Below are 26,023 nucleotides of genomic sequence, written 5' to 3'. Positions count from 1 at the left end.
ATTTACAGAGTTGTGCAACCATCTGCAAAATCCAGTTTTAGGACATCGTTATCATCCCTAAAAGATCCTTCATGGGTTTGACCAATCTTAGTGTTGAATTTAATATCAAGATAATAGCTACATTATTCAGTGCTTCCTATGATCTGAGCTCTTTTTTAAGTAGTTTATATGTACCAGCTCATTTAATCCTCACAATGACCCATGAAATAGGCACTACTGTTTCCCCATTTTACAGATAGGAAAATTGAGGCAGTGGTGACATATAAAGTAAGAGGCAGAGCCAGCATTGAACTTAAGCATGTTGGCTCCAAAGCTGTTGATTTTAGCTATCATGCCATATTGCTTTTTAATGTATACTGGCCATTTGAGAAGCCAGACAAAAATAGCCATAACTATCTATGTTCTTTCTTTGTTTCATTTTACATCATCAGTATGGAGTGAGAAATACAGCTTTAATGCAAAAATATCCATACATTTACATTCATTTCCCTTAAGTAGCTGATACTGGAAATATGAAAAATTATGAATAATTTTATATGGAACAGAATGAAGTTGGAGTCTTGGCAGTTATCTGGTTAACAAATTAGATCATCGAGACAAAAAAAAAATCCCGTTTGGTGGTTTAAAATATCTGGTGTAGCTGTCCACATTCATCAAATTAATAGGATAATTGCCAATTCTCTACTCTATTTTGTTCTGTATCAACATAGCCTGAAACACAAAGGGAAGTTTTTGCCCAAATGATATAAATTTAGTCACTTGCAAACATTCCTGGTCACTAACCTAGAAAGGCTGTTGGGGATACTTGGAAATGTTCCCAGAAATTCAGTTTGAGGATGGAACAGCACAAGAAATATAATTGTGGTATTGCCTCTTTATGAAATCAACTACTGACATTTTAATCCATGTAAAAGCCTGTATCTACTTACAGATATTTCTGGAAAGATATCATGTCAAATGAGCAGAGCATTAAATAGGCATGTCATTTTCCATTAACCCTTCCCAAATGTTAATTTAAGAAAAATCCAATTAATACTCAGTGTGGTAAGGACTGCAAGTGGGAGCTTAGACTAGAGGCTTTATTTTTAGCAACAGCACTTTTTGGAGGTAGATAAAGGTGGCACCGGCTGAAAAGAATCCTCTTAACTCTGTGTAGACAAAAATTTTTTCTTGAAACGCCCCCAGTGTGGTTCTTTTTCTACATGATATACTGTAGTGGTGGATACATGTCGTTATGCATTTGTCAAAACCCCTGGAATATACACCACGAAGAGTGAGCCCTAACGTACACTATGGACTTTGGGTGGTAATGATGTGTCAATGTAGGTTCATCGATCATAACAAGTGTACCATTGTGGTGTGGATTTCAATGGGGGGATGGTTGTGCGCCGGTGGGGATGGGTAGTATATGAGGACTCTCTTGCCGTCTTCACTCAATTCTTCTATGAACTTCAACCTGATCTAAAAAATAAACTTTATAAACTTAAAAAAAATATGCTCTTTAAAAAAAACAAGTCTATTAATATATACTTTTCTATTTAGGAACAAATAGTGTTTAAAGGCTTAAAAACCTTAGATAGTTTATTTCCGCTAAGATTATCAGAGGATTTTGCAACCAGACTTCGTGCCTTATTCATTAAAATTACTCAACCAGTTTGAGAGGTGGGCCCCAGCAGTGCAGTGTGTTTACCACTTTCAAGGTGTGGAAGAGAACACAGGCTGACTTTTCTCAGAGTCCTGCCTTATGTAGATTTTGTTTTCTCTGAACACTTCAAATTTGCTGTGTCTTCTGATTCCACTAAAATTGGAGGGGCCCTAGGCTCCACTTTCCCTTCTAGTTACCCACTGGGAAGGCCATCCACTTTGTGAATTACCTGAGGCCATCTAAAGTCCCATAGCCTTCCCTTAGCTGACCCATACATTCCTGAGACACTCCCTTTCATGTCCAACCATTACATGCTAAGTGAATGAAATTCATAACGTTATTAAACCAGTAAGGGCACTATTGGGGTGATAAGCATGCTGCCTAAAAAATAAGGAATACATTTCAAATTCAGAAGCCTTATTAATTAATTTTAGATGAGTTGCTCTTGTTCTTGTAGAAGATAATTTGGTCACAGGCTCCCTTTCCTTAGAAAAATTGAAGAGATGACTTCATATTTGTTTTAGATTTGATTTATATTTTTTCAAAATTTGGGGGGAGATAGGGTTTGGTAAATAGTACATAGCCCGATGTTATATATACGTATTACATATTTATCTTTCAAAGAATAATGTGTACGCCTCCTTGATATCTAGGAAGACTTTTCAAAAAATAGTGAGCATTGTGAATCAGATGTATCTGCTTTTTGTTTCTATAAAGAATGGTCCTTTTTTTAGACAGATTGATATCATGTGGAAATACTCACTGTCTTAAGAACTGCACGAAACACAGTGGTGAAATTCCGATTTCATTTATAAAATTAATACTGCCATCTCCTCAGAATACTAATCGTTTTAATGAAGACACAGCCTCTTGCAAATAAATAATTAGTTTTGTGCATGAAAGGATAAATAGAATCCCAATTAACAAATTGCTAATTTTTCTTAGAGCTTTCAGGTTTCAACCATGACAAGTAACAGTTTCTATGTGTAGTTTGAAGAATTAATTTTGTTTTTCTGTGGTTGCTCAGAGTAATTGTAACGCCAAAGTATATCTAATACGGTGTGTGTTGATTCCAAATTAATGGAGCTGTAGGCGTGGGGTGACGTTCTTTAATTCTTGGTTTTGAACACCCTGCCCGGAGCACCTGGAATACGGCTGTCAGACCTTTGAGAGTTGGGTGGTTTCATTGCGTTGAACAAACTATTTAGGCCATATGTAAATGTTTTTTTTTTTTTAAGTAGATGATTTAATTGATGAAGGATTTGAGCTGCTTTTACCACTTAAGTGAGTCATTTCATAGTTGATTTCATCTCTCATCTCACAGTTTCTCATGAAAATGAACAAAACGTCAAACTCAACACGTTCGTACACGAGGGTTTTCCTGCAGCAACACTGTTCACATTAGGGCTGGATAATTCTTCTGTAAGGGGCTGCTCTCTGCTTTGTAGGTTGTACATAGGCATGCTGGCTCCAGCCGCTAGATGCTGGCAGGACCCCTTCAGTCCCAACCGACAAAGGAGGGGGGTAGAATCACCCCCAGCTGAGAAACACTTACATAGAGGATGTGGGTTGCATTGTATATCTATCATGATATTATTAAATAGAATGAGCAAAGCTAGGGCCAAGCAATTGAAAAAACAAAATCAAAACAAAACTCGAATCCAAAAGATCCAAGGAAAGGCTAATGACCGTCTAAATAATGGAATGGCTTCAACTCTGTGGTTGATGAGGTTGGCATCACAGAATCCTCTTATTAAATCAGCCTCACACCTTAAAGAATGTTGGACTGAAAATAGTCTTCAGTGACTGCTAATGGATGAAATAGAGGAGTTGTAGAGAAAATAGCAGATGTGTGAAGCCTTATAAGCTTTCCTGCAAATGCCTCTCCACAAGCCCTTTCCTTTTCAACAGTGTAAAAACGCACTTTTACAAAGTATGGTTTACAATGTGCATAGAAGTAGGAATGTACATGTTTTTTGAGAAACTACACTAGCTTTTGGAACCGCTAATACAAATGTGTTGTTACAGATGTAGATTCATTGCGCAGAAATGGGATGCAGTGGGGGCATCTTAAAATATGGATTTTACATATTAGATGCAGGATATTTTCCTGTCATGAGTCCAAAGAGCTTTGTTGCCTGTATTATGTACAAAGGACAATAGGCACTATAACATAACTTTCTGAGGAAGGTCAAGTTAGCTCTGAAGAAAAGGCAACATTGTTCTGCTTTTAAAATAAAAATCCATCTTGGATAATTTGACCTTGCTCTAATGTTTAGTTTCCATCCTATTCTGACTTCAATGCATGTTTAAATTATTTGTTTCAAGCTGAATGTCTTAAGTAACATTGAAGGATTTCTTAGTGACCAGACTCATTAGATATATTTAAAATATGTACATTTTGCTCAGACCTGTTCAGAAGGCATTTCAAACAAAGAAGTCCTGAGACCACTTAATCTAACATTAATATTAATTTACTTAATGGCTATAAAAATGTATTATTCCAGAATTTTTCATAGCAAATAGGAAATGTGCAAAAGGTATTAATAATGTAAGTTTTCTTATGGAAAGTGAAATAATAGGTTACAGAGCAGTAGAGATTACATAATTTCTTTGATGTGAGCGTTATAAGGAACATTGACTGATTACTGAAACAGCCTAAGTATCTCGCTGAGTTATGCAACTGGTGAACCAGAACAGAACTTGTTATATAGCTCCATAAAATACAACGAGCGTTTGTTATCTTGTGGATAATTTAATGTTTAAAGCTAATAAGCTATGAAAAATCAAATGCTATAGGAGACCTATATCATCCTATATCTTACTACTATCTATTTAAGTATAACACTGCATTTTTTTAATTCCAGAACTGTCTGAAATCTTCATTTTATGACAATAAATTCACCTGAAGCAAGTTTAGTGAATGTGATATAATGTAGCTCACTATGACCGGGTAATAGTTTCCCTGTAAATTAAGAGAGGCATTCAGTCGTGCTTTGCATTTTCAGACAACTTCTGCAATTTTAAGTGGTGGTTTTTAATATTGCTCTTCTATATAATCTAAAATAATGTAAATGAAAGCCAAATAAAGAACATTTCTGGAGAAAAATATTTTGCACGCACATAGTAAATAAATATGTACATATGTAAAGAACATCTGCGTATACGCATATTTATGGGCACGTAGATACACACATGATGCTCTTTAAAGTTTTCATTTATTTGGTGATTACACTACTATTTTTCTTGTCTGCTCCATTGCCATTATCTAATATTTAAGGTAGGACAGTGCACATATAAGGGTAGTGATTAAAAAATAACGTCTACCTATCACTTTCTCTCTTAAAGACCTCTTTGCAGGTGAATTTAGGGCATATTGAGCCTGATTTTACACTGTTTTCTGCCTATCGATCTTTCCAACACAGGACAGAAACAGTCCCATAAACTCACCATAAGGCAGAAGTACCAGTTTCCAGAATGTAGCACAGTGTTTATGTGTATGTTTAGTGTTCTGTCATTATCAATGCTTTGGTATATCTCATTTGAATCGGAAATAATTGCACGAAGCACATATACAAGACCAGTCTGCTAAGAGGTGTTTGAAGCAGGACTCCTATCAGGATCTTCTTATTTCAAAGCCAGTCCATGATGGAATCTCTCCTAAGTTCTGTCCTATTCTGCCACACTTCCCAGGGAATAAGAGGCCCTGAATTACTCCCAGAACACATGGGGAAGGGGAGGCATGACTTGCATTCTGTCTGCCAATCCAGTCGGCTTTTCCTTAGCATGCCGGTATAGATTTGGAGATGATTCAGAGAGCAAAGTGTTCACCAGCAGCCTGACGTCAGCGTGAAAAAATAAACTAGTTTGAGCTGGAGCTCATGGGCGCAATCTGCTTACTGCAACTGGTCTTGCCTACTTGGTACCATGAAGATGTTAGCGATTGTTGAAGATCTCATAAAGTGAACTTCTTTTTAAATTTTTCCAACGAGAGCGAGGGAAGAAAATTTGGTCCCTGTAGGACAGGAAGGAAGGGAAAACTAGAGTGTGATCCGGTTTGCAGAAGATGTTGCCCAATGCCTCCTCCGGGGGAGCAGTTATTTTCATGGTACAAATTGATTTAGAAATGAAGGCACATGGGATAAAAGCTACTGCAGAATAACAGAATGGAGATATCCAAAATGATTTTAGTTCTTGCGATATTGCACTGAATTTATTTAATCATTCGTCAGTGTCATTTTGAAAATACTGCATGCTTGGCCTATGCTCCGTGCTGGGGTTAGAAGAATCGATAGGAAGGTTCCTACCCTCAAAGAGTTCATAATCCAGTGTAGGAGAGAGGTTGTGAAACAATGGCAATATAATGACATAGAAGCTTCAGGAAAGCACCAGGTGCCATAGAGAACTTAGGTTGGCACAGAGGAGGGACCCTAAATCATCAGCCATTTTGCCTTACCTTCCGGTGGGAAGATACTCCTTGGCTGGGAAAGTCCAAGTTCATGCCTTTGTTCAGTCATAATTGTTCAGCCCCTCCTTTCACACCCAGAATGTTCCAGGTTGGTTGCTCAACTCCCTGATCATCTTAACTACTGCCGGGAAAACGGGAAAGGGAATAACAGGAAGTGGGATGTGCAAAAGTTTTCCAAGCAGAGGCGGCAATAGAAAGAAATAGCAGCAGGGATTTGTCGGCCATTTGTAAATTGCTACGCAATGATGAACTATAGGGTGACGTAAGATGCAGACAGGAATGAGGTTACCGATACTGAACACTTGGCCTGGCACCAGCCCAGGCATTTCAGAGTGAACACCAGCCATGTACAAGTGGTAGAGCCATTTTCATCATGAAGGGCCTTCTGTTTGAAACTAAGGAAGTTGAAATTTACTTGAAAACCTGGGAGAGTAGTGAAGAACTTTAAGCAGTGGAGGGGGAGAAGGAAGACTAGGGTAACGTGCCAGTCCTGGCATCATCTCGGGTATCACACAGTAGAGAGAAAGGTGAGGGATTCACTTGGAGTATCTGATAGACGTGTGTAGTGCTGGGCACTTCCCCAGGCAGGCCTGGCCTTCATGGCTGTCCCACGACAGGGCCATGGATGCTCACAGAAGCCACGTCTTCCCAAGTTCACAGCCACTGAGTGGCAGAGAGAGGTCCAAAACTCCACTCTGGATCATTTGACTCTGTGGTTTTCGTTACACGCCTCCTGCCCCTGCTGACTGCTCTGGTTCGGATAGCGCTGACCATGGAGTAAAGCTATATGTACTTACAGGAATGCCCGTCGTCAGTCAGTGGGTATGGTCAGAAATAACAGAAGAAAGTCTGCTGTCCTGATAATCCTTGAACTGGTTATGATATTCATTAATGCTGCATTTACGCTGGGATTTCTTGAACTTGTGTGTTGATTGAGCCCTTTATTTGGCAAGGCTCTTGTTTCCCTTGAGCTGACTCCTCCTCTTAGATGCTTTTCTTCCACCAGAAACACTAGACTTGAGGCTCTGCTCTACCTCTTCCAACTGACTCAATTCCTTAAGGCTCGCTGTCCTTATTGATAAAGGACACGAATGCCACCTGTCTCACAGGGTTGTTGTAAGGATTAAGTGAGTAAATACATGTGTCCACCGGTTACACAAGACGTGGAAAATTCATGTTAGCTGGTATTGCTGGGACTGCTGCCTGGCACATAATAGGTGAGCGTTTGTGGAATTAATGAATGAATAACGACCATATATTTATCTGGGACTGTGTCGGTGCCATTGAATTGTAACGCGCCAGTGAGATCAGGCTGGACGGCTTTACCCCCGATCTTCCCATGTAGTGATAGTTTCTTCTCTCAATTTTTCAACAAAAGAGCATCATATGTTGCCATTCCAGAAAATATAACAAAGGAGACCAATCACTTCTCACCGCGCGGTATAAATAAGGCTTTCAGTAGACGCACACATGCTGTTTCCAGCAACAAGACTTGTAGTTTCAGCTCTGACATGTTTCTGGCAAGGGAGGATGAAGGACTGGGGAGAATGCTAGCAAAAAAAAAAAAAAAAAAAAAAAAAAAAAAAAAAGTCAAATGAGAGTGCAGGAGATTTAAGGGGAGTAGTTTGAACTACTGTAAACATGAAGAAAATAAAAAAACTTTGGAATGGAAACTCTATAAACAGGTATAATGCATAAGCCTTGGGAGGGGGAGACATTTTCTGCTCAAAGCCTTAAGCTAATGCAGGGAAAATTATGCCATAAGCTTCAGAAAAATGTGGATAAGTCGGCAAGGAAAGTCACATGAGATCACGGATTAAATATCAAAGGAGGTTATGCAAAAATAGATATAACTAAATAGAATTTGAAGATGTTAAAGAAAATTTAAAAATTATACTCCTTCCGATATAACGAATGGATTGAGTGACTTCCCGGGTTCCTCAAAATGACAGATATACACCAAATAAAGCTTTGCGTCCTTTCACAGTGGACAGCCTGAGACTCAATAACCTGAAGGATTTAATCCAGTTTCTTAAAATGTCGTTTTTTAACTCTCTGGAACTTAAAAAAAATAATAAATGTCAAATATGATCTCAAAAAGAAAAAGAGAGTGGATATAAACTGAACTTCTTGTATTTCTAACTGGTCAAGTCTGCTCTGAAAATACCAAAATATATTTCAACACCTGTCCTACCATTAGGAGATTTTAGTTACCATAAGTCTATTCCTGTAACATCATTGTTATATTTAAGCACAATGTTATTTTCTGAGTAATAATAATAGGGAAGTGAGAATCTCCATCTTAATAACTCTGTACCTTCCTATTTGTATTTTTATTTGGTACAACCACTTTTAATTTCAGAATTATTCAATAATTGTTTGTCCTCAAACCTTTTTTAAAAGTTTGTAGCCCACTCAGTTGTCACCTAACCGGCCTATAACTTCTCCTTAATCTTTTTTGTAAATCATTCATGCCAATCTCATAACCTCATCAATACTCTGAGCTATTCGTCTCTTCCATTCTTCTTGTTTTGAGGTTCCAGAAAAGGGCATGCTCTTCCAGACCAGACATGTGTAGAAAAATACTCTCACTTTTTTCTGTGCGTGTCAAATACTGAAAAATGCTCACCGTGCTTAAGAAAGAATACTAGCAATAAAAGAGCCAGTCCCCCAAAAGTAATGACTTTCATACTTTTCATTCCACATCTATGCAGGATTAGAGACTATGGTAAATGAGGTGAGAGCTGATATCATGTGGAACTACTGAGCTTAGGTAAGGATTGCCAGGAAGTTTGAATGTACTTCTCAAATTGTTCCCTTACTGCATGGATTCAGAAAAATTTGTCTAAAACATGACAAGTTAAAGGAATGTTCTGAACCGATCATTTGGAACGACACTAGTTTCAACTCTACAGTATAGTTTTACAGCTTTATGCTTTATAGAGATTCAGAAATTACTTGGGAATTCATTTCAAAAACAATGTTCCTACCTGGAATCAGAAATCATTGCTCCTGGTTTTCTAATATCACACACCTTGTGGAGGGAGGCCTTTTAGTTAAAACCTGAGTGTTTTCAATTGGTTTAACTTATTTCCATTAGATTCACCAGAATGGAGTTGGACTGATAGTTAAGCTTTTATCCCACCCATTCTTTGCTTTCTTAAATAATGCATAATGAAAATGTATTGCTTTGTGTTGGAGGTTTGGGGTTAATGAAGGTTTCTAGAAACTTGCATTTTTCTTTCTTTCAAATGGAGTGATGTTTTCGTGATAAAGGAACATCTTTTTTCTTCTATTTATTATTATTTCTTAAGTTTGTTTCTGTCTTTGCACAGGAATTGAAAATAGAATTAATGATTCTTTTTTTTAAAGATTTTATTTATTTATTTGAGAGTGAAAGACAGAGAAAGCACAAACAGGGGGAGAGGCAGAGGGAGAAGAAGACTCCCAGCTAAGCAGGGAGCCTGACTCGGGACTCGATCCCAAGACCCTGAGATCATGACCTGAGCCGAAGGCAGCCGCTTAACCTACCAAGCCACCCAGGCACCCCAGAATTAATGATTCTTAAATATAGTGAAAACGGAACAAAGTTGGGATCAGATTCGTGTAGCTTTGCGCCTAAGAGCTCGGTCACTTACTGCGTATGACTGGGCACTGTCCTAGTTGTCCAGAAAGCAGAGCCTATAGTGAAAGCTCACATGTTAACGCTGGGAGTACAAGCACAGGGAAACTGGGGTGAGGGAGAAAGGAAGTGAGACAAGGAGACAAGGAGATGGGGAGAGCAAACGGTGAGGCACGCATTTCCAAGCTGTCAGAGCTTTGCGACAAATCCCTCCTGGTTGGTGGGCATCAGGGGCTTCTCTAAAGAGGTCCCAGGGAATGCTGCAGTCAGTCCCCTCCCCTGGGTCCCATTTCCTCCACACTCTCAGGACAGGTTGCTCGGCCCTTCTGCACGGGCTCTGGGGGAAAGCAGAACTGCTTCGGCTCCAGCCCAGGTGCAGAGCCCCTGATGGAAGCTGGGGCCAGGCGTGGGGCTCCTCAGCCGGCACTTTTGGGGGCAGCAGAAGCCATCTGTCTGGTGGCTTCAGGACTATGGGCACCGTGTCAGCCAGTCCCGGAAGCAAAGACAAAGCAGGCTGAGAAGACCTGGGCTGGGGCACATGTGATTGGATCCCTCGCGGGCAAGGGACTTACCTCATTTGTGCCTCAGTTTTGTCATCTGTAAAATGGAAGTAATAATAGTCACCATATCACAAGCTAATTAGAAAAATTAACTGCCTTAATACATTTGAGGTGATTTGAAAGTAACTGCAAAGGTGAAAAAAGGGCTTGAACCACGATGGCATCATGATCTTAAATTCAGAGCCTATACTTAGAAGAAGATACAAGTTTATGCATAGCATTATTATTATTGAAAATTTCAGTTACTGAAACTAACCAAAGCAACCTGATAGACAAGTCTTCCCCCAAATAAATCTATCACAAGGACGAAAATGAGATATAGATTCAGTTCCAAAAAAACGAAGAAGCCAGATTCTAAGCTCTGGGCACAGTATTTGAGCTGTGGGTCCAGTAGTCTCTCTCTCCCCTTCAGTGGCCAAGCCTTCCTGGCAGCCTGGCTACCCCCCACCCCCATCTGATTTCTTCCCTGTGTCATTCAAATCCACAGCGGAGTGTTTACCACTCAAGTTCAAGTGATGGGAGTCTGCCGGAAAGGGGTTTCTCTTTCCTGTTTCAGCTCTGTGTGCTCTCAGGTTGTAATGCACGTCCATTCCAAGCCCCAACAGAGCCGCTGCTTTCTTTGCACAGGGTGCTGAGAGCTGTGCTCTGCTCCCTCTCCTCTCCTGTCAGTGTGAGCCCCTGTTCCGGCCCTTGTGCTCAGAACCAGTAGCTTTCAGCCTGGCCCCGCATGGAGGCATGCTACTTTAGACTATCTTGCATCAACACAGTCAGCCTTGAAGCTGCAAGATAAATAAACACAGATTCCCCCTCTGGTGTCCCTGGACCTTGTTCCTGGAGAATGGGAGGGTGGGTACTAGGTGTAGGAGTTTGCCTTGCTGTTTTTATCGGCTACATTGTTCCTGGGCCTGTGAATGCTTTGCTTCAATGAAACACAAAAGTCTTTGACTTCACTTCCCAAACTTAAGTTATTTCTTTCATTATTCAAAAAAGCAGGGGGGGGGTGGAGATGACTTATAATCTTATATGGAGCCAAGCAACACAAAAATAGATATTTTATTTTGGGGCGATTACCCTCTCTTAACGATTTATTATAATGCATCTTCTCAGAAATGTCAAATTAACTCCCTGTTATAAACATTTCTACTTTTAGCTCTTAAGAAATAAAAAAAAAATCAAAGTATCAAATATTCCTTCAGAAAACACCCAGAAATGTAAGGTTTTCCCTTTTATAGGCAATACAATGAGGTACTGTTTCATGGATTCTGTGAGGTTCTCCACCACCCCCACCCAAGAGCAGTTTTCTGGGTTTCCTCTAATGGTTTCCCTAAAAAGATCCCATTTCCTGTACCAATGCCAGTGATTGATTTATAGTTCACATTCTGCCTTTGATTTTTCTGGCTTTAGTGGTTTGGGAGCCTAATATTGCCCATTTTTGCTCATCATTCCCTATGTTCAGACAGTGTTGGATGTCTGCTTTCGGTTTTTAAATAGAAGATATAATAACTACCTAGTTTGAAAAGCTCTTTGGGATTATGGGTTTGGTTAATATCCTCTAAAAACAATTTCAAAAAACTGTAGTAGAAGATTATAAATGACTTTTTATGTGATTGCATCCCCTGGTGCTTTGAAATAAAAACACAATAAAGAGTATAAAAACACTTGGTCAGAAAGGCTAATCCTGAGTTGATGCCATTTACATTTAGATTTAAATAAGCCAGGCTCTGTATTCTTTCAAACTTTGCTTCAGGTTTTAAATTGAGAATACATGGAAATTAAAAGTCCTAGTATGCTTTTGAAAAGTTATAATGCCTGAATGCAGTTGACTTCTAAGAATAATAACTGTGATAAACCTAAGGAGTAAGGAAATATCATTAGTTATTTTTAATAAAACAATTTTATTACAACAGTTATTAATAATGTTCATCTAATATGTGATCCCAGGTAAAGCAAAGCAGGGTCATTAACGTAATAAGGCAAATACTGCTCCTTCAAGAATGTGGAGTATGCACCCAAGCCATATACTGATATAAAGAGTCATAGAGTCTGGTCCCCCGGTTTTATGAGTGATGGAGTATAAAGCAGCAGGTCATAGTGGCAAAGTCTTCTACTAGGCATCCAGACCTTGATTCTAGTCCCAGACGGACCACGTGACCAATAAAAAGTGTGTTTCTCCAATCATAATGTGAGAGGTTCAGAAATGAGGCCTTCAGGGATCTTTCAAAGACCAAAAGTCTAGAGCTCTCTGCACTATAATTCCACCCCAATGACATGTGCCCACTACATGGGGTGCGTTTTAAGAATGGTGCATCCTTGCAAGGCCTGCTGGGATCCCTGGAACCAGCTCCTGGAAGGGGTGTGGGTGGATGGAGCTGTGAACAGTACACCAATGACCTTAACCTGGTGGGGTGTGTATGGAGAGGGCATAGGGTCTGGGCCCAAGAGTTGGTCCAACCACAGGGAGAATGACTAGGCCTGTTCTGACACATATGTGTTTTTGTTTGGCAACTCAAAATTCTTAGAGCCAGGGCCCTTGATTCTTGGCCAATCTACATGTTTTTTAATTATATAAAAATCTTGAGGAAGAACTACATCTAGCATTTAAGTAATGGTGTTCTAGCTATTTCTGTACATTTTTTAAAGGGCTTCTGCTTCTAGAGTAACCACTTTTAGTCCACTGTCAAATTTTGAGCTGACCTCTTTCCAAAACCTTCAAACCATTTTCTAAAAGTTGAATCTTCTTTCCCTTCTCAAGTGATCACCTTCTCTAGGAAAATAATCTGTTTAATCAAGCAAGTATTACTTAATTTTTAGTAACTAGACATTTCCTGAGGATGAGCTACGTGCTGGCCCTATGCTATAGAGGCACAAAGGTCACTAAGATGTGCAGTGTGTCCTCTGGTAGCTCCCAGCTCGTGCAGTTAGGCTCCTAATAACAAAACCCACATGGAACCAGAGGGCTCCCTGGGGGAGCCCAGAGGCTGGAGACAGCCTAGCCCTGACTGAGGGAAGCCACGGGGTGTAAGAAAATACCAAGGGGTGTAAGGGACATTTCAGCAAGTAGAAGGGAAGAAAGGCACTCTGGACGAAGAGGTGTGAATGTATGTAGGATGTACTGAGATGCAGTGCGCCCAGAGACTCACAGCAAAAGCAACATGGCTCCTGTTCCCCTAGGAAGAAAGCGTAGCATGAAACAATGTCATCCCTTTGTGTGTTTCTACGTGGGAGGTCCTCTAGAAATACGTTTTCAGAGCTTTTTTGTTAGGGTTCACCAGAGAAACAGAACCAACAGGACGTGTGACTTATTATAAGAGATTGTCTCATTTGATTGTGGAGGCCGAGAAGTCCAAAACTATAGTGGAGAAGCTGGAAAGGAGAGCCAATGGTATAGTTTCAGTCCAAAAATTAGAAGGCTTGAGACCCAAGAAGAGCTGATGATTCAGGTCAAGTCTGACAGCAGGAAAAGACTGTTGTTCCAGTTCAATGGGTCAGGTAGGAGGAGTTCCCTCTTACTCTCAGGAGGGTCAGCCTTTTTGTGCTGGTTAGGCCTTCAACTGATTAGATGAGGCCCACCCCTAATAAGGAGGGTGGTCTTCTTCACTCATTCTACCAATTCAAATGTTAATTTCATCCAAAAAATACCTCACAGACATACCCAGGATGATATTTGACCAAGTGTCTTGTCACCCTGTGGCCCAGACAAGTTGACACAAAATAAACCATCCATCCTACCTCAATTTAAGGCTTAATTATAAATAATCTGGAGATGTTCTGCCAGCCTGATTACTAAATTGGCAACTCACTATGACTCTTGTTTTTTTGAAAGTCTCAAAATGCCACAGAAATTCTGGACAGTATCTTGGGGTCGAGATCTTGCCAACACTCTGCTTTGATAATTTATCAACACTATTTTCAGAATTGATAGCTAACTCAACATTATAATTCAGAATCTGTTTATATGTTCTGGTGGTTAAGTGCATGTGCTGGAAAGTCAAGCTGCCTGCCTTTGAATGGCAGCCCTGCCTCGTAAGAGCTCTGTGACCTTGAGCATCTAGCTTAAATTCTCTGTGCCTCGGTGTCTTCTTTTGTAAAATGTGTGTAATAATAATCCCTAACGCTTGGTTGCTGTGAAGATTGAATCAGTTAACACATATCAGTTAATACATGGAAAGCTACACGCAGGTGATGGGGACAAGGAATGTACTCCAAAAAATAGCTATTCCCATAGTCACGTACCTTTTATTGTAAAATGCTGTTTCAGCCTTGGCTCAAAGTTAATTAAGTGTCGGTACTTTTTGAGGAAAGAGTCCTTATCAAGAGCAGTAACATTGAATATGCTCAATTAGCATACACTTTGGATAGACTCAAACCAAAACTTCAAAGCCTTAGTTGGCTTGAGAATGACACCAGATTTAGAAAATGAGTTAGAGAAGATGAAATAGAAAGTAACACATTTATAGAATATGCATGCGCCGCGGAGTATTTGATCCACTCCACTACTTCTGTTCGGTTGAGTTTGTTATAGTCAGAGAAACTGTCCATATTTTAAATGGTTCTTTGGCATCTTAACATTAAAAACATTTGCAAACAAACCAACAGTGGGCGGGGGTGGAGAAATGCTGAATGATGCTTTTTGTCAGGTTTTGAGTTGTTAGCAGTAACAGGTGCATTGACTGGGGCTAGCCTATCTCTGGGTTGAAGGCGTTCACCTGACTGATGGAAAAGCAACCTTGGGTAAGTCAGTTGGACTCAGGGCTCCTGAGCCAGAGGACAAAGCGACCAAATGTCTAGCTGGTCTTTTCTAGTGTGCTATTTCTGACCTGTCCTAACAACCGCATCATTCAAGAAGTGATTTTCTATCTGTTTAGATAAGCTTGTTCACAGAACGTGAAATACATAGGGATGTGTGAGGAAATCCTTTGGTTCCTTGAACTTCACCTTGTGAGTGCTTCCGTGTCCCTAGGAAGGTCTTTCCTTGTTTCTGTGAATCTTCAGGGCACCACCTGCTGTAGGCTCCAGTTCAGAGGCTTTGGGGCACCCCAGTGCTTGTACAACCCTCTTACATTAGCAGCTCATAGGTGGTGGAATGTGATATTTATAACACAATTTTCTCTTTTTTGATGATATATAAAATACATCCCTATAGCTGTGTACTTGCACCGTCATCAATAACACTCTTCTGTCTTGAGAAGTCATTTTTCCGATTTTCAAGTTCCCATGTCTGAAATTAGTCTGGCAATGAAAGTATATTCAGAGTCAGCTCTTTGAAGCTGGCTGTATTAGTCCACTTGATTATTTCCTAGGGGAAATTCTTCTTCGAACTAAAAAAAGGAATGCTTTGCCCATTTATCAAATGACTAAAGATAGCTGGGGATTAAGTCTGAATGGAGTGATTACTGCTTTCAAAAACCCAAATAATGAAAAGTATGTTGTTGTTGTTATGTCGCTGTTGTTTGAACTACCTGACGGTTCTGCCATTGTACCCCCTGAATCTCCTCCTCCCTTCTTGTCCCCGACTCATAAATTTGTGTATGAATTTCTGTGCATCCGTAATACCTACATGAATTCTGTATGTCTGAAAAACTTCCGAGAGAAATGTCGAATGGCGGAGCTTGTGTATTTTTACGGGTATTCATTGTCGTGATCATTCTTCGCCCCGGTGGTAGTCCCACGTGCTCTTTTCAAGTGTTGTTATAAAGGTAAAACTGTTCCTCATAGGCTATGGAGATGAAGCCAGTTTTAGCCTGTTATAAAAACTCTGCACTTTTTCACTTTTGAGAGCTGAACTCAGAATGCTTTGAGCTGTGCCTTAGTGTATTTGTAGAGCGTATAGCAGCACTCGTTTAATACTTCATTACAACTGAACTGCGGTCTGTATACATGCTATGCAAAATGAGCCATTTTTGTTTTAAAACAGATTGCAGATGAAAGGAAACCATTCATTTCTTGCTTGCTTGCTGTAATTACTAGAGCACTAATTACTCCAAATCACTGACATCCAGGGTCAGGAAGGATGACAACAGAAACATCAAAGAAAAGATGGGGCTCACTTGCTAAGACAGATTTGCCGTATTCCCAACCACAGTATTTTTTTTTTATGGCTACTGTTTTCCAGTTTGATGGTGAAAACAGCAACAACAAACATGCACACAGTCAAGATTGCTGAATGTTTACTATTATTTCATTCGCAGTTTGACGGTGAGAACATGTATATGAGCATGACAGAGCCGAGCCAGGACTATGTGCCAGCCAGCCAGGTGGGTTAATTAATCTTCTCTGCCTTGTTTCAAATTGTAATTAAACAAATTCAAAGAGTTGCATTGCAAATGAGTAGCACTATCAGTAACTGCCGCAATCAGGAATAATCATAATTTATAAACAAAGCATTTAAGCCTTGTTTCCAGTTAATGAGATAGAGCTGATAAAACACCGGAGTTGGCATTTGTTGAAAGATACTACCTTGTTTCCTCTCCAGAATGGCAAGCAGCTGTTTTGCCAGCATGATCTTTCCTAAACAGTTGTTTTACCTTTAGGAAATAAAGTCTTTACAGGTGCGGGTTATTTGTGCTTCTGACTATAGACGAGTTAATCATTATAAGCTACACATGTCACAAAGAGCTTGCATTATCAGCTATTGGGGCAGTTTTCCATACAATGTTACATTTATAACCAAAATCACGTGGCCGGTGAGCGCTATATGGCTGCTTTCAGGATCCACTGGGTGGGTAGCTTTCAAGCCAAAATGCATGATATGATTGAAACCTTTCAAGAGCATGTTTGTATCCATTTCCCTGGGAATGGTTGACAAGGTATTTAATCATGAGAAGTGACAACAAAAGTCCAACAAAAACATAAATGGTTACATTTATAAAAGTAAATTCTGGGCTATTTATTTTTAGATACTTAAGACCAGGCCCTTTAATCCGGTGAGGGCATTTAAAGCAAAATCATAACTGCCCTAAGGTACCAGCATCACATAACATGTAAGGACATTGTAAGCAAAAATAAACACATGGCTAAGTGAAAGCAAGGGAGGGTTCTCAGGAGCATTTTGTAGATCTGAACATTTTTTTTCTTCTAGACTAGCAAAACCATGGCAGTTTGAAATTTCACGTATCAGTAACTATGGCGTAAACTCTAACACAGGCGTTTTCAATGCCTGCATAGCCGCCCAAAGAGATTTGATAACTGGGATGGGTGGGGGAACAGAGAACAAAAATAAAACTTCTATTTTTCTTCATGGTGGTTGTCAGTGAATTAATCTAATGTATATGTTAGGGGTGCACTTTGCGAAGCTTTGAAATTTCTCTAAGAACAAAATGTCTCGTGCTTAACTCAAAACAGAGGCAAGCCTGCCTCTCCATGAACTTTGCCTTTAGAAGTCATTACCGTCACTGCCTTCTCTGGCAGACATTCTGGAAACCACACTATATTGTTCAGACGAGAAGGTCATCATTAAGTTCAAAGATCCGGACTCCATTTCCTTCCATTCAACTGAGTTGATCACTTTCAGAATACCTTTGGAAGGCTGAGCTTTGCATTTACAATTCTTCCTTCACTGAATTCATTCGGCTAAGTAGCCTCCGAGATCCATAGGTAGCTGCGAATAGGACTGTTTGATTAAAAAATGAAAAATGTTACTATTAATTTTCTTCTAACCATCAATCCCCAAACTGTACTGACAAGTTTAGTATTACTATTAGATTAAAGCAACCCAGTATCATCTCTTTGGTGCCTTTAGGGTTTTGAAGTGTAAGGGCTAATTGAATTTGTTTGAAACAGTAGAAACACAAACTCAATAAATGATTGCTGTTATAAAGCAGCTGCTCCCTTTCAGAGAATCATTATGTCCCTCTTAAAGACTTTTGGATAAAGGATTGGAAATTCAAAGCATATACATCATAACAACTTGGCTCCTTAGATTTTTAAATTCAAGTACAATGGATACGATTAAGCCCTGACTAAAATCAAACAACTAACATTATTTCTTTTAATATTTCAACCAGTAGTTACTATGAATGTTTTAAATACCAGAGATAATTTATGAAAACAGTAAAGAGCCCCAAATACTTTTTGGGCTTTGTAAAGATATGGCAGGTTTGTGTGCCAGAAGCAAACTATTTTTTAATAATGTAGCACATCCGAAAATGTTTCTCAAATGTGCTATTTTAAAAATTAGACTAATGCAAGATAATACGTACTCTGGGGGGAATGAACTTTGCAAATTACATAAGTTGAATGGCCTTCGCTAAATTTTACACTTAACATTCCTTTTGTTTACTGTAATATAGTGTGTTCAAAATTCATTACCTGGTATTCTTTTAGGGAATTTTAATCAATTTACCCCTTTCGGCAAGCATAAATAGGATTTTAGTCCTCTTACAGGGAAAAAAAAAGTTTTATTCCTTTTCCTACATAACATCAAACATCTGCATAGTTTAGTAATCCAAGACAACTTGCCTCGTAGCATCACTCAACAATTATAATTCCTGTTCAATTTTCAAATCAGTACATGCTTTGGGACTTACAGACTAAGTTGCTAAGTAGCAACATATGGTACACTACTGCTCCTGTGATGTCGCTGCGAGCAAATAGCATAATTCTAAACTTGAAATGATTTTTATAGAAAGCCAATGCTGGAATGACTCCAGAAATGGGAGTACACTGTAAAAATTAATGATATTCTTTTAGACAGTCCCAAAGGGCTCTTTGGCACTATCTGCTCCATGCGTTCTATACCTCTCAAGCTAGTGTATACAAATCCTTAAAAGTTTTTGCATACAATTTTGTAATTGATAGGCAGCTTTTAAATTGAGTATACTACCTTATAATAGGCCTGACAAATATGCAGTAAAAACCCATGACATTTCCACTTCTCCCTGGCTCCATTCTTGGAATATTGACTATTTTCTCCTCTAATAGCTTGCTCTACGTGTGCTCGAGCTAGCTCTAGCTAGCTCAGTACTCCATATTATTTTTTATTTTTTTTTGAGAGAGAGTGTGTGCTATGCAGGCAGTTGGGTAGGGAGGGGCAGAAGGAGAGGGAAAGAGAGAAATCTCAAACAGGCTGCATGCCCAGTGTGGATCCCGATCTCACAACCCTGAGATCATGACCTGAGCTAAAATCAAGAGTCAGACGCCTAACCTGACTGAGCCACCCAGGCACCCCACTCAGTACTTTAATTTAAACACCGTTTAACTTTTTTTTTTTTTTACTCTGCATAGAATCTAAAGCATGTGATGCAAGATTTCTTAGTGTGTTTCCGGAGTCTGGCTAAGGAGGCCCCTGTTGCTTGATACCTCATGAGCTTGCAGATTCCCTCCTAAGTAGTTTGTGGAAACACATGAGCATGTTAAAGAAAGGGAAGCCAGATGTGAAGAGTGACCAACAGTCCTTCATAAACTCATTTATTTCTGGCTCTTAACCTGTCACGTCTGAGTGACCAACATGGCAGAGTATACAACAACAAAGCAGGAGGGAATTGGGCTTCCCAACTTAGCTCTGACTTTTCTCTAGAATCTTCCATGCCCACTCAGACTCACATGCTATGAGGCCTTTCTCTTTGCCCTGAAAAACCTCAAGCCCTTTCTCCAGCCCCTACCTTTCATGGCTCCTTATATGTGATTCCACTCAAGATACAAGTGTTCATGTGAATTAAAAACATCAAAGGAAACAGGAGTCTGAGTCGCTGGATTGCAGCTTTCTATGGCACCAAGGTTATTTATTTATGTTTAGTTTTGAATATGTGCCGTTACTTTTTCTCATTCTTTCTTCTTCTATGGTAGTTTCCAGAATATCATTTTCCATGGCTACCTGTTCATTCTGAGCTTTCCACCCACACTGGCAACATTCCCCTGCGCCCCTTCTCTGAATGCAGAAACGTTCTTATGCATGCCTCAGTTGGGGTGCTGTGTGAAAAGGGTAGAGAAGGACTGATCTTTTTTATCCAAGAAATAGTTACTTGATGGGGGAATCGAAGATTTTTCTAGTGTCAGGTCATGGAGAAGCTTAATTCTTAAGAAAGTTACCAGATTGAACCATATTTTCAATAAATCACTTCTTCCTTGACCTTGGCTTTTACTCTGCTTAACCATTTCCTTCTGTTTGGTTTCCATCCCTACTCCCTGGCTTCCTTTATTCCTTCCCTTCTCCCGTTCCTCCTTTCTTCTTCTTACTCTCGTTCCTTCCTCCTTATCTCCATGAATAGTTACTGTTTAAGCTTGAACTGATTTTTATTGTTAATTCTGAGCATCATGGTAAACCCTAACTGTTAAATGTCCTGACCTGAGATCTGATTTTAGATGATTTTCAGGTTGTGATCAGGTTTCCCTCTGCTTTTTTTTCTCTTCCCCCACTGAAATCCTGTCTCTTATCTGGTCCCTCAAATCTCAAGATTAAAAAATAACAGTGATAAAATAAAAGCAATATTAGTTTTCCCAGAATCTTAACACTAAGCACTGAACATACATTTCCTATCCCATCTTTTGAATATACAATTTGAAGGGCAATGTGTATATTTAGGGCAGTCCTCTCGCATGCATTTCGGGTTTGATTTCTAACTGCACTGGGCACCTGTTCCTGACTACAACTCAGACTCCACATCTTAATTCATCAGATCAAAATTCATCACCTCCAACCTACTCCCTCACCCCTCAAACTTCTTTTGTTTTCCTATATTGCCTATAGTCATAAGACTTAACACCACCTACCCAGTCATCAAGACAGAGACTTCGAGAGTCTCCCTTATCACTCGGCCCTGAGTTAGTGTTGTAATTAGTTAGATAGTGTTGATTCTACTTTTTTGGCACAACTTTTGAATCTGTCTCCTCTTTCCTTCTACATGATTATTGCCTCAGTCCCAGGCTCACAGTTTCTCATTAATTTCTCTCATCTCACCTCACTTCCACCTTTCCATTTCTCCTTTCCCTGTGGCTAAACGATGCATGTCTCTTCCCTCCTTACACACCTCCAGGCCTTTCCAGTTGAAGCTGGAGTTATCAGTGTATATATATGCCCCTCTGTGGCATGTAGCATCTTAGAGTTGGTACCCATTTCCTTGTCTTGCCCACCCGATTGTGAGCTCTTGAAGACAGGACTTACCCTTGTGTCTCCCTGGATCTCCTGTGCCTGGAGTGTCTGACATCAGAAGTATGTAATATTATATTAATGTAATATAATGAGTAAGTGGTTAAAATATTTTGTGTACCTTTTTTAAAATCGCATTAACTCTTTGGGTCTTCTGCTTCTGAAGACTTTCAGTCCTGCCGGCACTGCAGCCATTTAGCAAACCTGGCTCTGCCCATTTCATTGCGGTAGCTTCTCTCCACCTGGGTGCCGATATCTCGACACATTAACAAAAGGTGCCAGCCCTCCCGTCTCCTCAGAGAATCATTTCAAGTACAAGACTGAAAGAATGAATGTGATGATAAACTAGATCATGATAGGCAGTTATTCCTACAAGAATTATTGTATTGCTATTTGTCATAAGCAATACAGTATCAGTGGAACCAGTAGGACTCTCCAAGTTCCTCTTTGTACATGATTTCTTTAATCTACTGTTAGAATTAGTGTTTTGAGATCTGCAAACCTATCAGAAGCTATATATTTTTAATTACATGTTTTTCTAATGAGAAAATTCTCTAGGTTAGAGTGTAAATGAGGTATGAAAAAGGGGCCTAGAAAGCATAATATTGTAAAGAGCATTTTTTTGGGGAAAAAAAAAATCTCTTGACTATGGGCCATAAAATTTCCATGATTGTGACATAAATTTGAACTATAAATTAGACCAATTACTTTTAGATTGGTTCCTTTTGGCAGAAATTTCAGGAGTAAAGTCAACTTGACTTTTTGACCATTGACCCAATAAAATGGCAAAGCCATCACGCTTCGAGTCATCTAGTTAGTCCGACAAAGTCTGGCATCTTAACAAGCCCAAACTAGTTACTCAAACCAGTCTTCAGCGCAACATTCAAATGATTACTCTGCGCAGTCCCGGAGGTATTCATTACAGACAAAATTGCTCTTGTTGCCTTGCATACAAGCCGAGTTTTCAATGGGAAATGAAAGGATGCCTGGAAAAATAGGCCACCTAATTAAGTTAAACTACTCTAGCATTTGGCTTGACATCTTCATTACTCAAAATTAAAAAGATGCTTCACTTGGGCACACAAGTTACTATTGTTTATGTTGTTTTCTTCCTAAATTGGCTTCTTACATGGAAGTCTGTTTTTCAGGATTATATCTTGAAATAGCTCACATATTTCTTACAGTTTATAAAAATGTCTTAATAGCTGTATGGATTCTGAACACGGGAGCCATACAAATAGAGATCTTAGAGCTCATGGTAGTCAAACACACATCAGTCTCTCTGTATATTTTCGTGATCATTTACATATTGGCAGGATTGAAATTTAGATGACTTTTTATCCACCCAGTCTTTATCATCATCATCATCATCATTATTATTAGTGGGGTATTGACTCTATTAGCTATAAAGGATCAGTTAATGAGAAACATGGATTCCTCCAAAAAACTTTAAGTAGATCGTAAGATTTAAACTGAAATTCATTTGTCCAGTGGAAGTGCTTTATATCAACCTCTCGAGCAGAGCTATTTTGGGAACATTTTAAAACATAAACACGTGTAGAGCACACCATCTACTGATTGCCAGTTCCCACTCATTGACACTAATGAGGCAGCTGACAGGTTAAATGTTGTGTATCATATACATTTCCAAGCTGTGGGATTTGTGAATATAAGACTCATTTTTTATTTCACAAAATGAATGTTTGTTGCTGAGTATGCTTGAGAATTTTATGATAATTATCTAATAGTATGTTTTTTTCCAGCATTAGGGAAATGCATTTCAGTGATAAAAACGATGAGAATATCTGAGTGGAATAGTATTAGTGGTAAAAAACCAGATTCTCCAAAACCATCGAGCTTCATTTGGAGGACGGTTTGTTCAGTGGGCAACTGTCGAGTGACACCAAGACATTCTGGCCCTGGGAAGAGGTGCTGGGACTCCCAGTACACCACCTAACTGGTTTCTACACTTGATTTGATCCATTTTGAGAACAGCCCATTGGCTTGTTTGAAATTGTACTTTGTAGATTTTTGTCTTTAGCGTATGAACAATTAGGAAGAGCTAAATAATCCTTTCTGCTAAGTGTTGCAATATATAACATGCTAGATTTTTTTGTCTGGCATTTACTATAGCAAACCTGTCACTAAAGAATGTCTAAAAAATAGGTATGGTACTTCAAGTTAAGAATAGAGATATGTTGAATGATGTCATCTGTCTATGCCAACTCCATTTCCAAGACACGTACAGATTGTTCTAAACAAACAATGAAATTTTATTATGCCAATATGTCAAGTAGAAACGATTTTGCCCATTTTTAGCATAAGAACACTGAGGCTTGGAAAAGCTGAGGTTTTTCCACCCACCCATATCTCTCCTGAGACCTCCTTCTTCATATCCTCAGCTGCCACCTAAACACCTTTTAAAAAGTGTCAAGTTTCCCTTTGCAGTTTCAGTTCCTCGGTTTGGGAGCAGATTCAGCTAGACTTCCCAGAAACACAAGGTTTCAGTTTAATCTTTATGTCCATGCGTATTTTTTTTCCTTTTTCTGTGTTTTTTTTTTTTCCTGCTCTGTATTGTTTCACAGTTTAGATATAAAAATGTATCACTATAACCCTGATCGTTTGAAATTATTCAATGACTGTCCTGCAACATAGGCTCCATACATTCCTTGCCACTTATTGATACACTGTGATCATTGTTTCCTGTTGCAAGCAAAGTCAAACAAAAGACTTCTTAGTCCTACCATCAGATCATTCAAATGGAATAGGGCTGGTCTGAAACTCACAGGGGCTCCAAGGGTCACAATTTGAGACCGATAATGGAGGCTTCCCTGTCTGCAGCTGGGTCTGCCTGCATTTCAGAAGGCTCTCCTTCAGGGAGAGCTAAACCTCCTGTGAGTTGCTATTCTCTGAAGGCTCAGAGCAGAGTGACCTTGGAGGAATGGGGTCGGGGACCGGTAATGGGACTGCAGCAGTGGGGCAGGGCTGGCAGCCCCACACGGAGGTTGCCTTCGGGAAAACATGGACGCCTCTGCCTGTGACTCCTGAGATGTTTTATTTCTTATGCTGACTTCAGTTAAACTTCTTGCTTGTCAAGGCGACAGTGTTGTTGGTAGGAAGCTTCTGCTTGGCTAGAAGTTTCGGTTAGCCCTTCCCTCTCCCCAAGGTAATGAATGAATTAGAGCCATAATAGTAATAAAAGCCGTCAGTTGGCAACTCTCAGGGTCTGGCAAGGGACTGATCAAAAGCTTTGCATACATTATCTCATTTAATCCTTAACAACAGTTCAGTGAAGATGACAGAGGTAAAGTGATTGGCCAAACAGCAAAAAGCTAGTAAATATCAGAGCCAGGATGCCGGCTGAGGAAGACCTCATGCCCAAGTCAAATTCCATCCTTGCTCAGCTAGGCTTCATTTTATTTCAGCACTTTAAGGTCAAGACATTGACGGACTAACCTCAGCCACCTTGGTGTAGGACTCAGATAACTGCTCAGTACTGTGACAAGTGTGGGAATAGTCTGAAAAATATTAGGTTGAACCAAATGAAATTGCGAATATTTGACCATCTTTGACCAACAAAAGCAGCAACTTCATATTCCAATTTCGGTTTCATATTTCATACTTGTTCAAACACACATACAAGGTGTACAAAGGTAAGGTGTTTAGTGCTGTGCCTGCTTCTTTAATTTACCCAGAGCCATGATTCCTTCCTCCCGGTCGTTTCCAGCCTTTCCCACCCCTTTGCCACCACTACTGTCCTCTTTCCTCTGAATTCTCACTACTTTTCTTGTCCAGGTTTAGTACACTTTTCCCCACCCTTTACACCTTTCCTTCTCTCCTCCAGAAGCTAAACAAAGTACAAGAGGTCTTCCCATAGAAGACCCCTTCCGCCACTCTTCCCCAGGATCCTGTCTCTGGGTAACCGAAGGACAAGAGTTTAATCTTCATCAAACTGAGGGAACTGTCTCCAAGTGTCCAACTTTTTTTTTTTTTTCCTTCCATGTCCCTATCTTCAGCTCCCCTTCAGTGTAAGCTTTCTTCCTAGTAAAGACCTTTGGAAGCAAGATGCTTCTCAAATATTCAGGGATCCACTTGCAATTGTTTCCTGGCTAAAGGTCCAAAAAGTAGGAATTGCCTATGAGAGCATGGTGAGTAGAAAGAGGAGCCCCTCTTTCCTTTTCCTAGCCCCCTTGATTGAGGGAGGAACACACAGCATAGGCCATCTGTTTAGTTCTCCTCCTCTACTGATCTGGCTTCTCGATGAAGAATGTGAGTCTACATACCCAACATTTACTGATTTCTATGCAACAAGCAAGAATGATAAGAATGGCCATAAACACATACAACATGTATTTTTAAGTGTACATAAAAATATGGACATATAAAACTAGGCCAGCGCTGAATGCTTAAGTCCATACTCGCTGCCTGCATAGGATTTAGCAAATAGAAGCTGACCATAAGCAAAAATCAATTCAACACACGTTTTTTTCAAAAAGAAAATATATAGAAGCTTAAAGACCATAAATGTTTTAAGATGGTATATTAACCCCAATGCATTTTACTTAGTTATTATATGTATAAAAAATAAATCTGTAGTTATGCTGTGGGTGTCCTCTCTGCCCAGAGAGTTCTTGAAATACAAGCA

At 39.6% G+C, this 26,023-nt stretch overlaps 1 protein-coding gene across 4 annotated transcripts in view; it reads left to right on the top strand.

The window, feature by feature from the left end:
- TOX (thymocyte selection associated high mobility group box) overlaps positions 1-26,023 on the top strand; it is a 292,833-nt gene that overhangs the window by 130,962 nt on the left and 135,848 nt on the right. For 3 of the 4 annotated variants that reach the window (XM_040626092.1, XM_040626094.1, XM_008706721.2), the window contains exon 2: positions 16,484-16,549. The exons of the other annotated variant lie outside the window; for it this stretch is intronic. In XM_040626092.1, coding sequence (XP_040482026.1) covers positions 16,484-16,549 — 66 coding nt within the window. The remainder of the gene's footprint in view (positions 1-16,483; positions 16,550-26,023) is intronic. 4 annotated transcript variants of the gene reach the window in all.

The sequence above is a fragment of the Ursus maritimus genome, unplaced genomic scaffold, assembly GCF_017311325.1.
Source record: "Ursus maritimus isolate PB19 unplaced genomic scaffold, ASM1731132v1 scaffold_9, whole genome shotgun sequence".
In the NCBI taxonomy this organism is placed as follows: domain Eukaryota; kingdom Metazoa; phylum Chordata; class Mammalia; order Carnivora; family Ursidae; genus Ursus; species Ursus maritimus.
The sequence above is the reverse complement of the archived record's forward strand: the minus strand, read 5'-3'. Positions and strand labels throughout refer to the sequence as shown.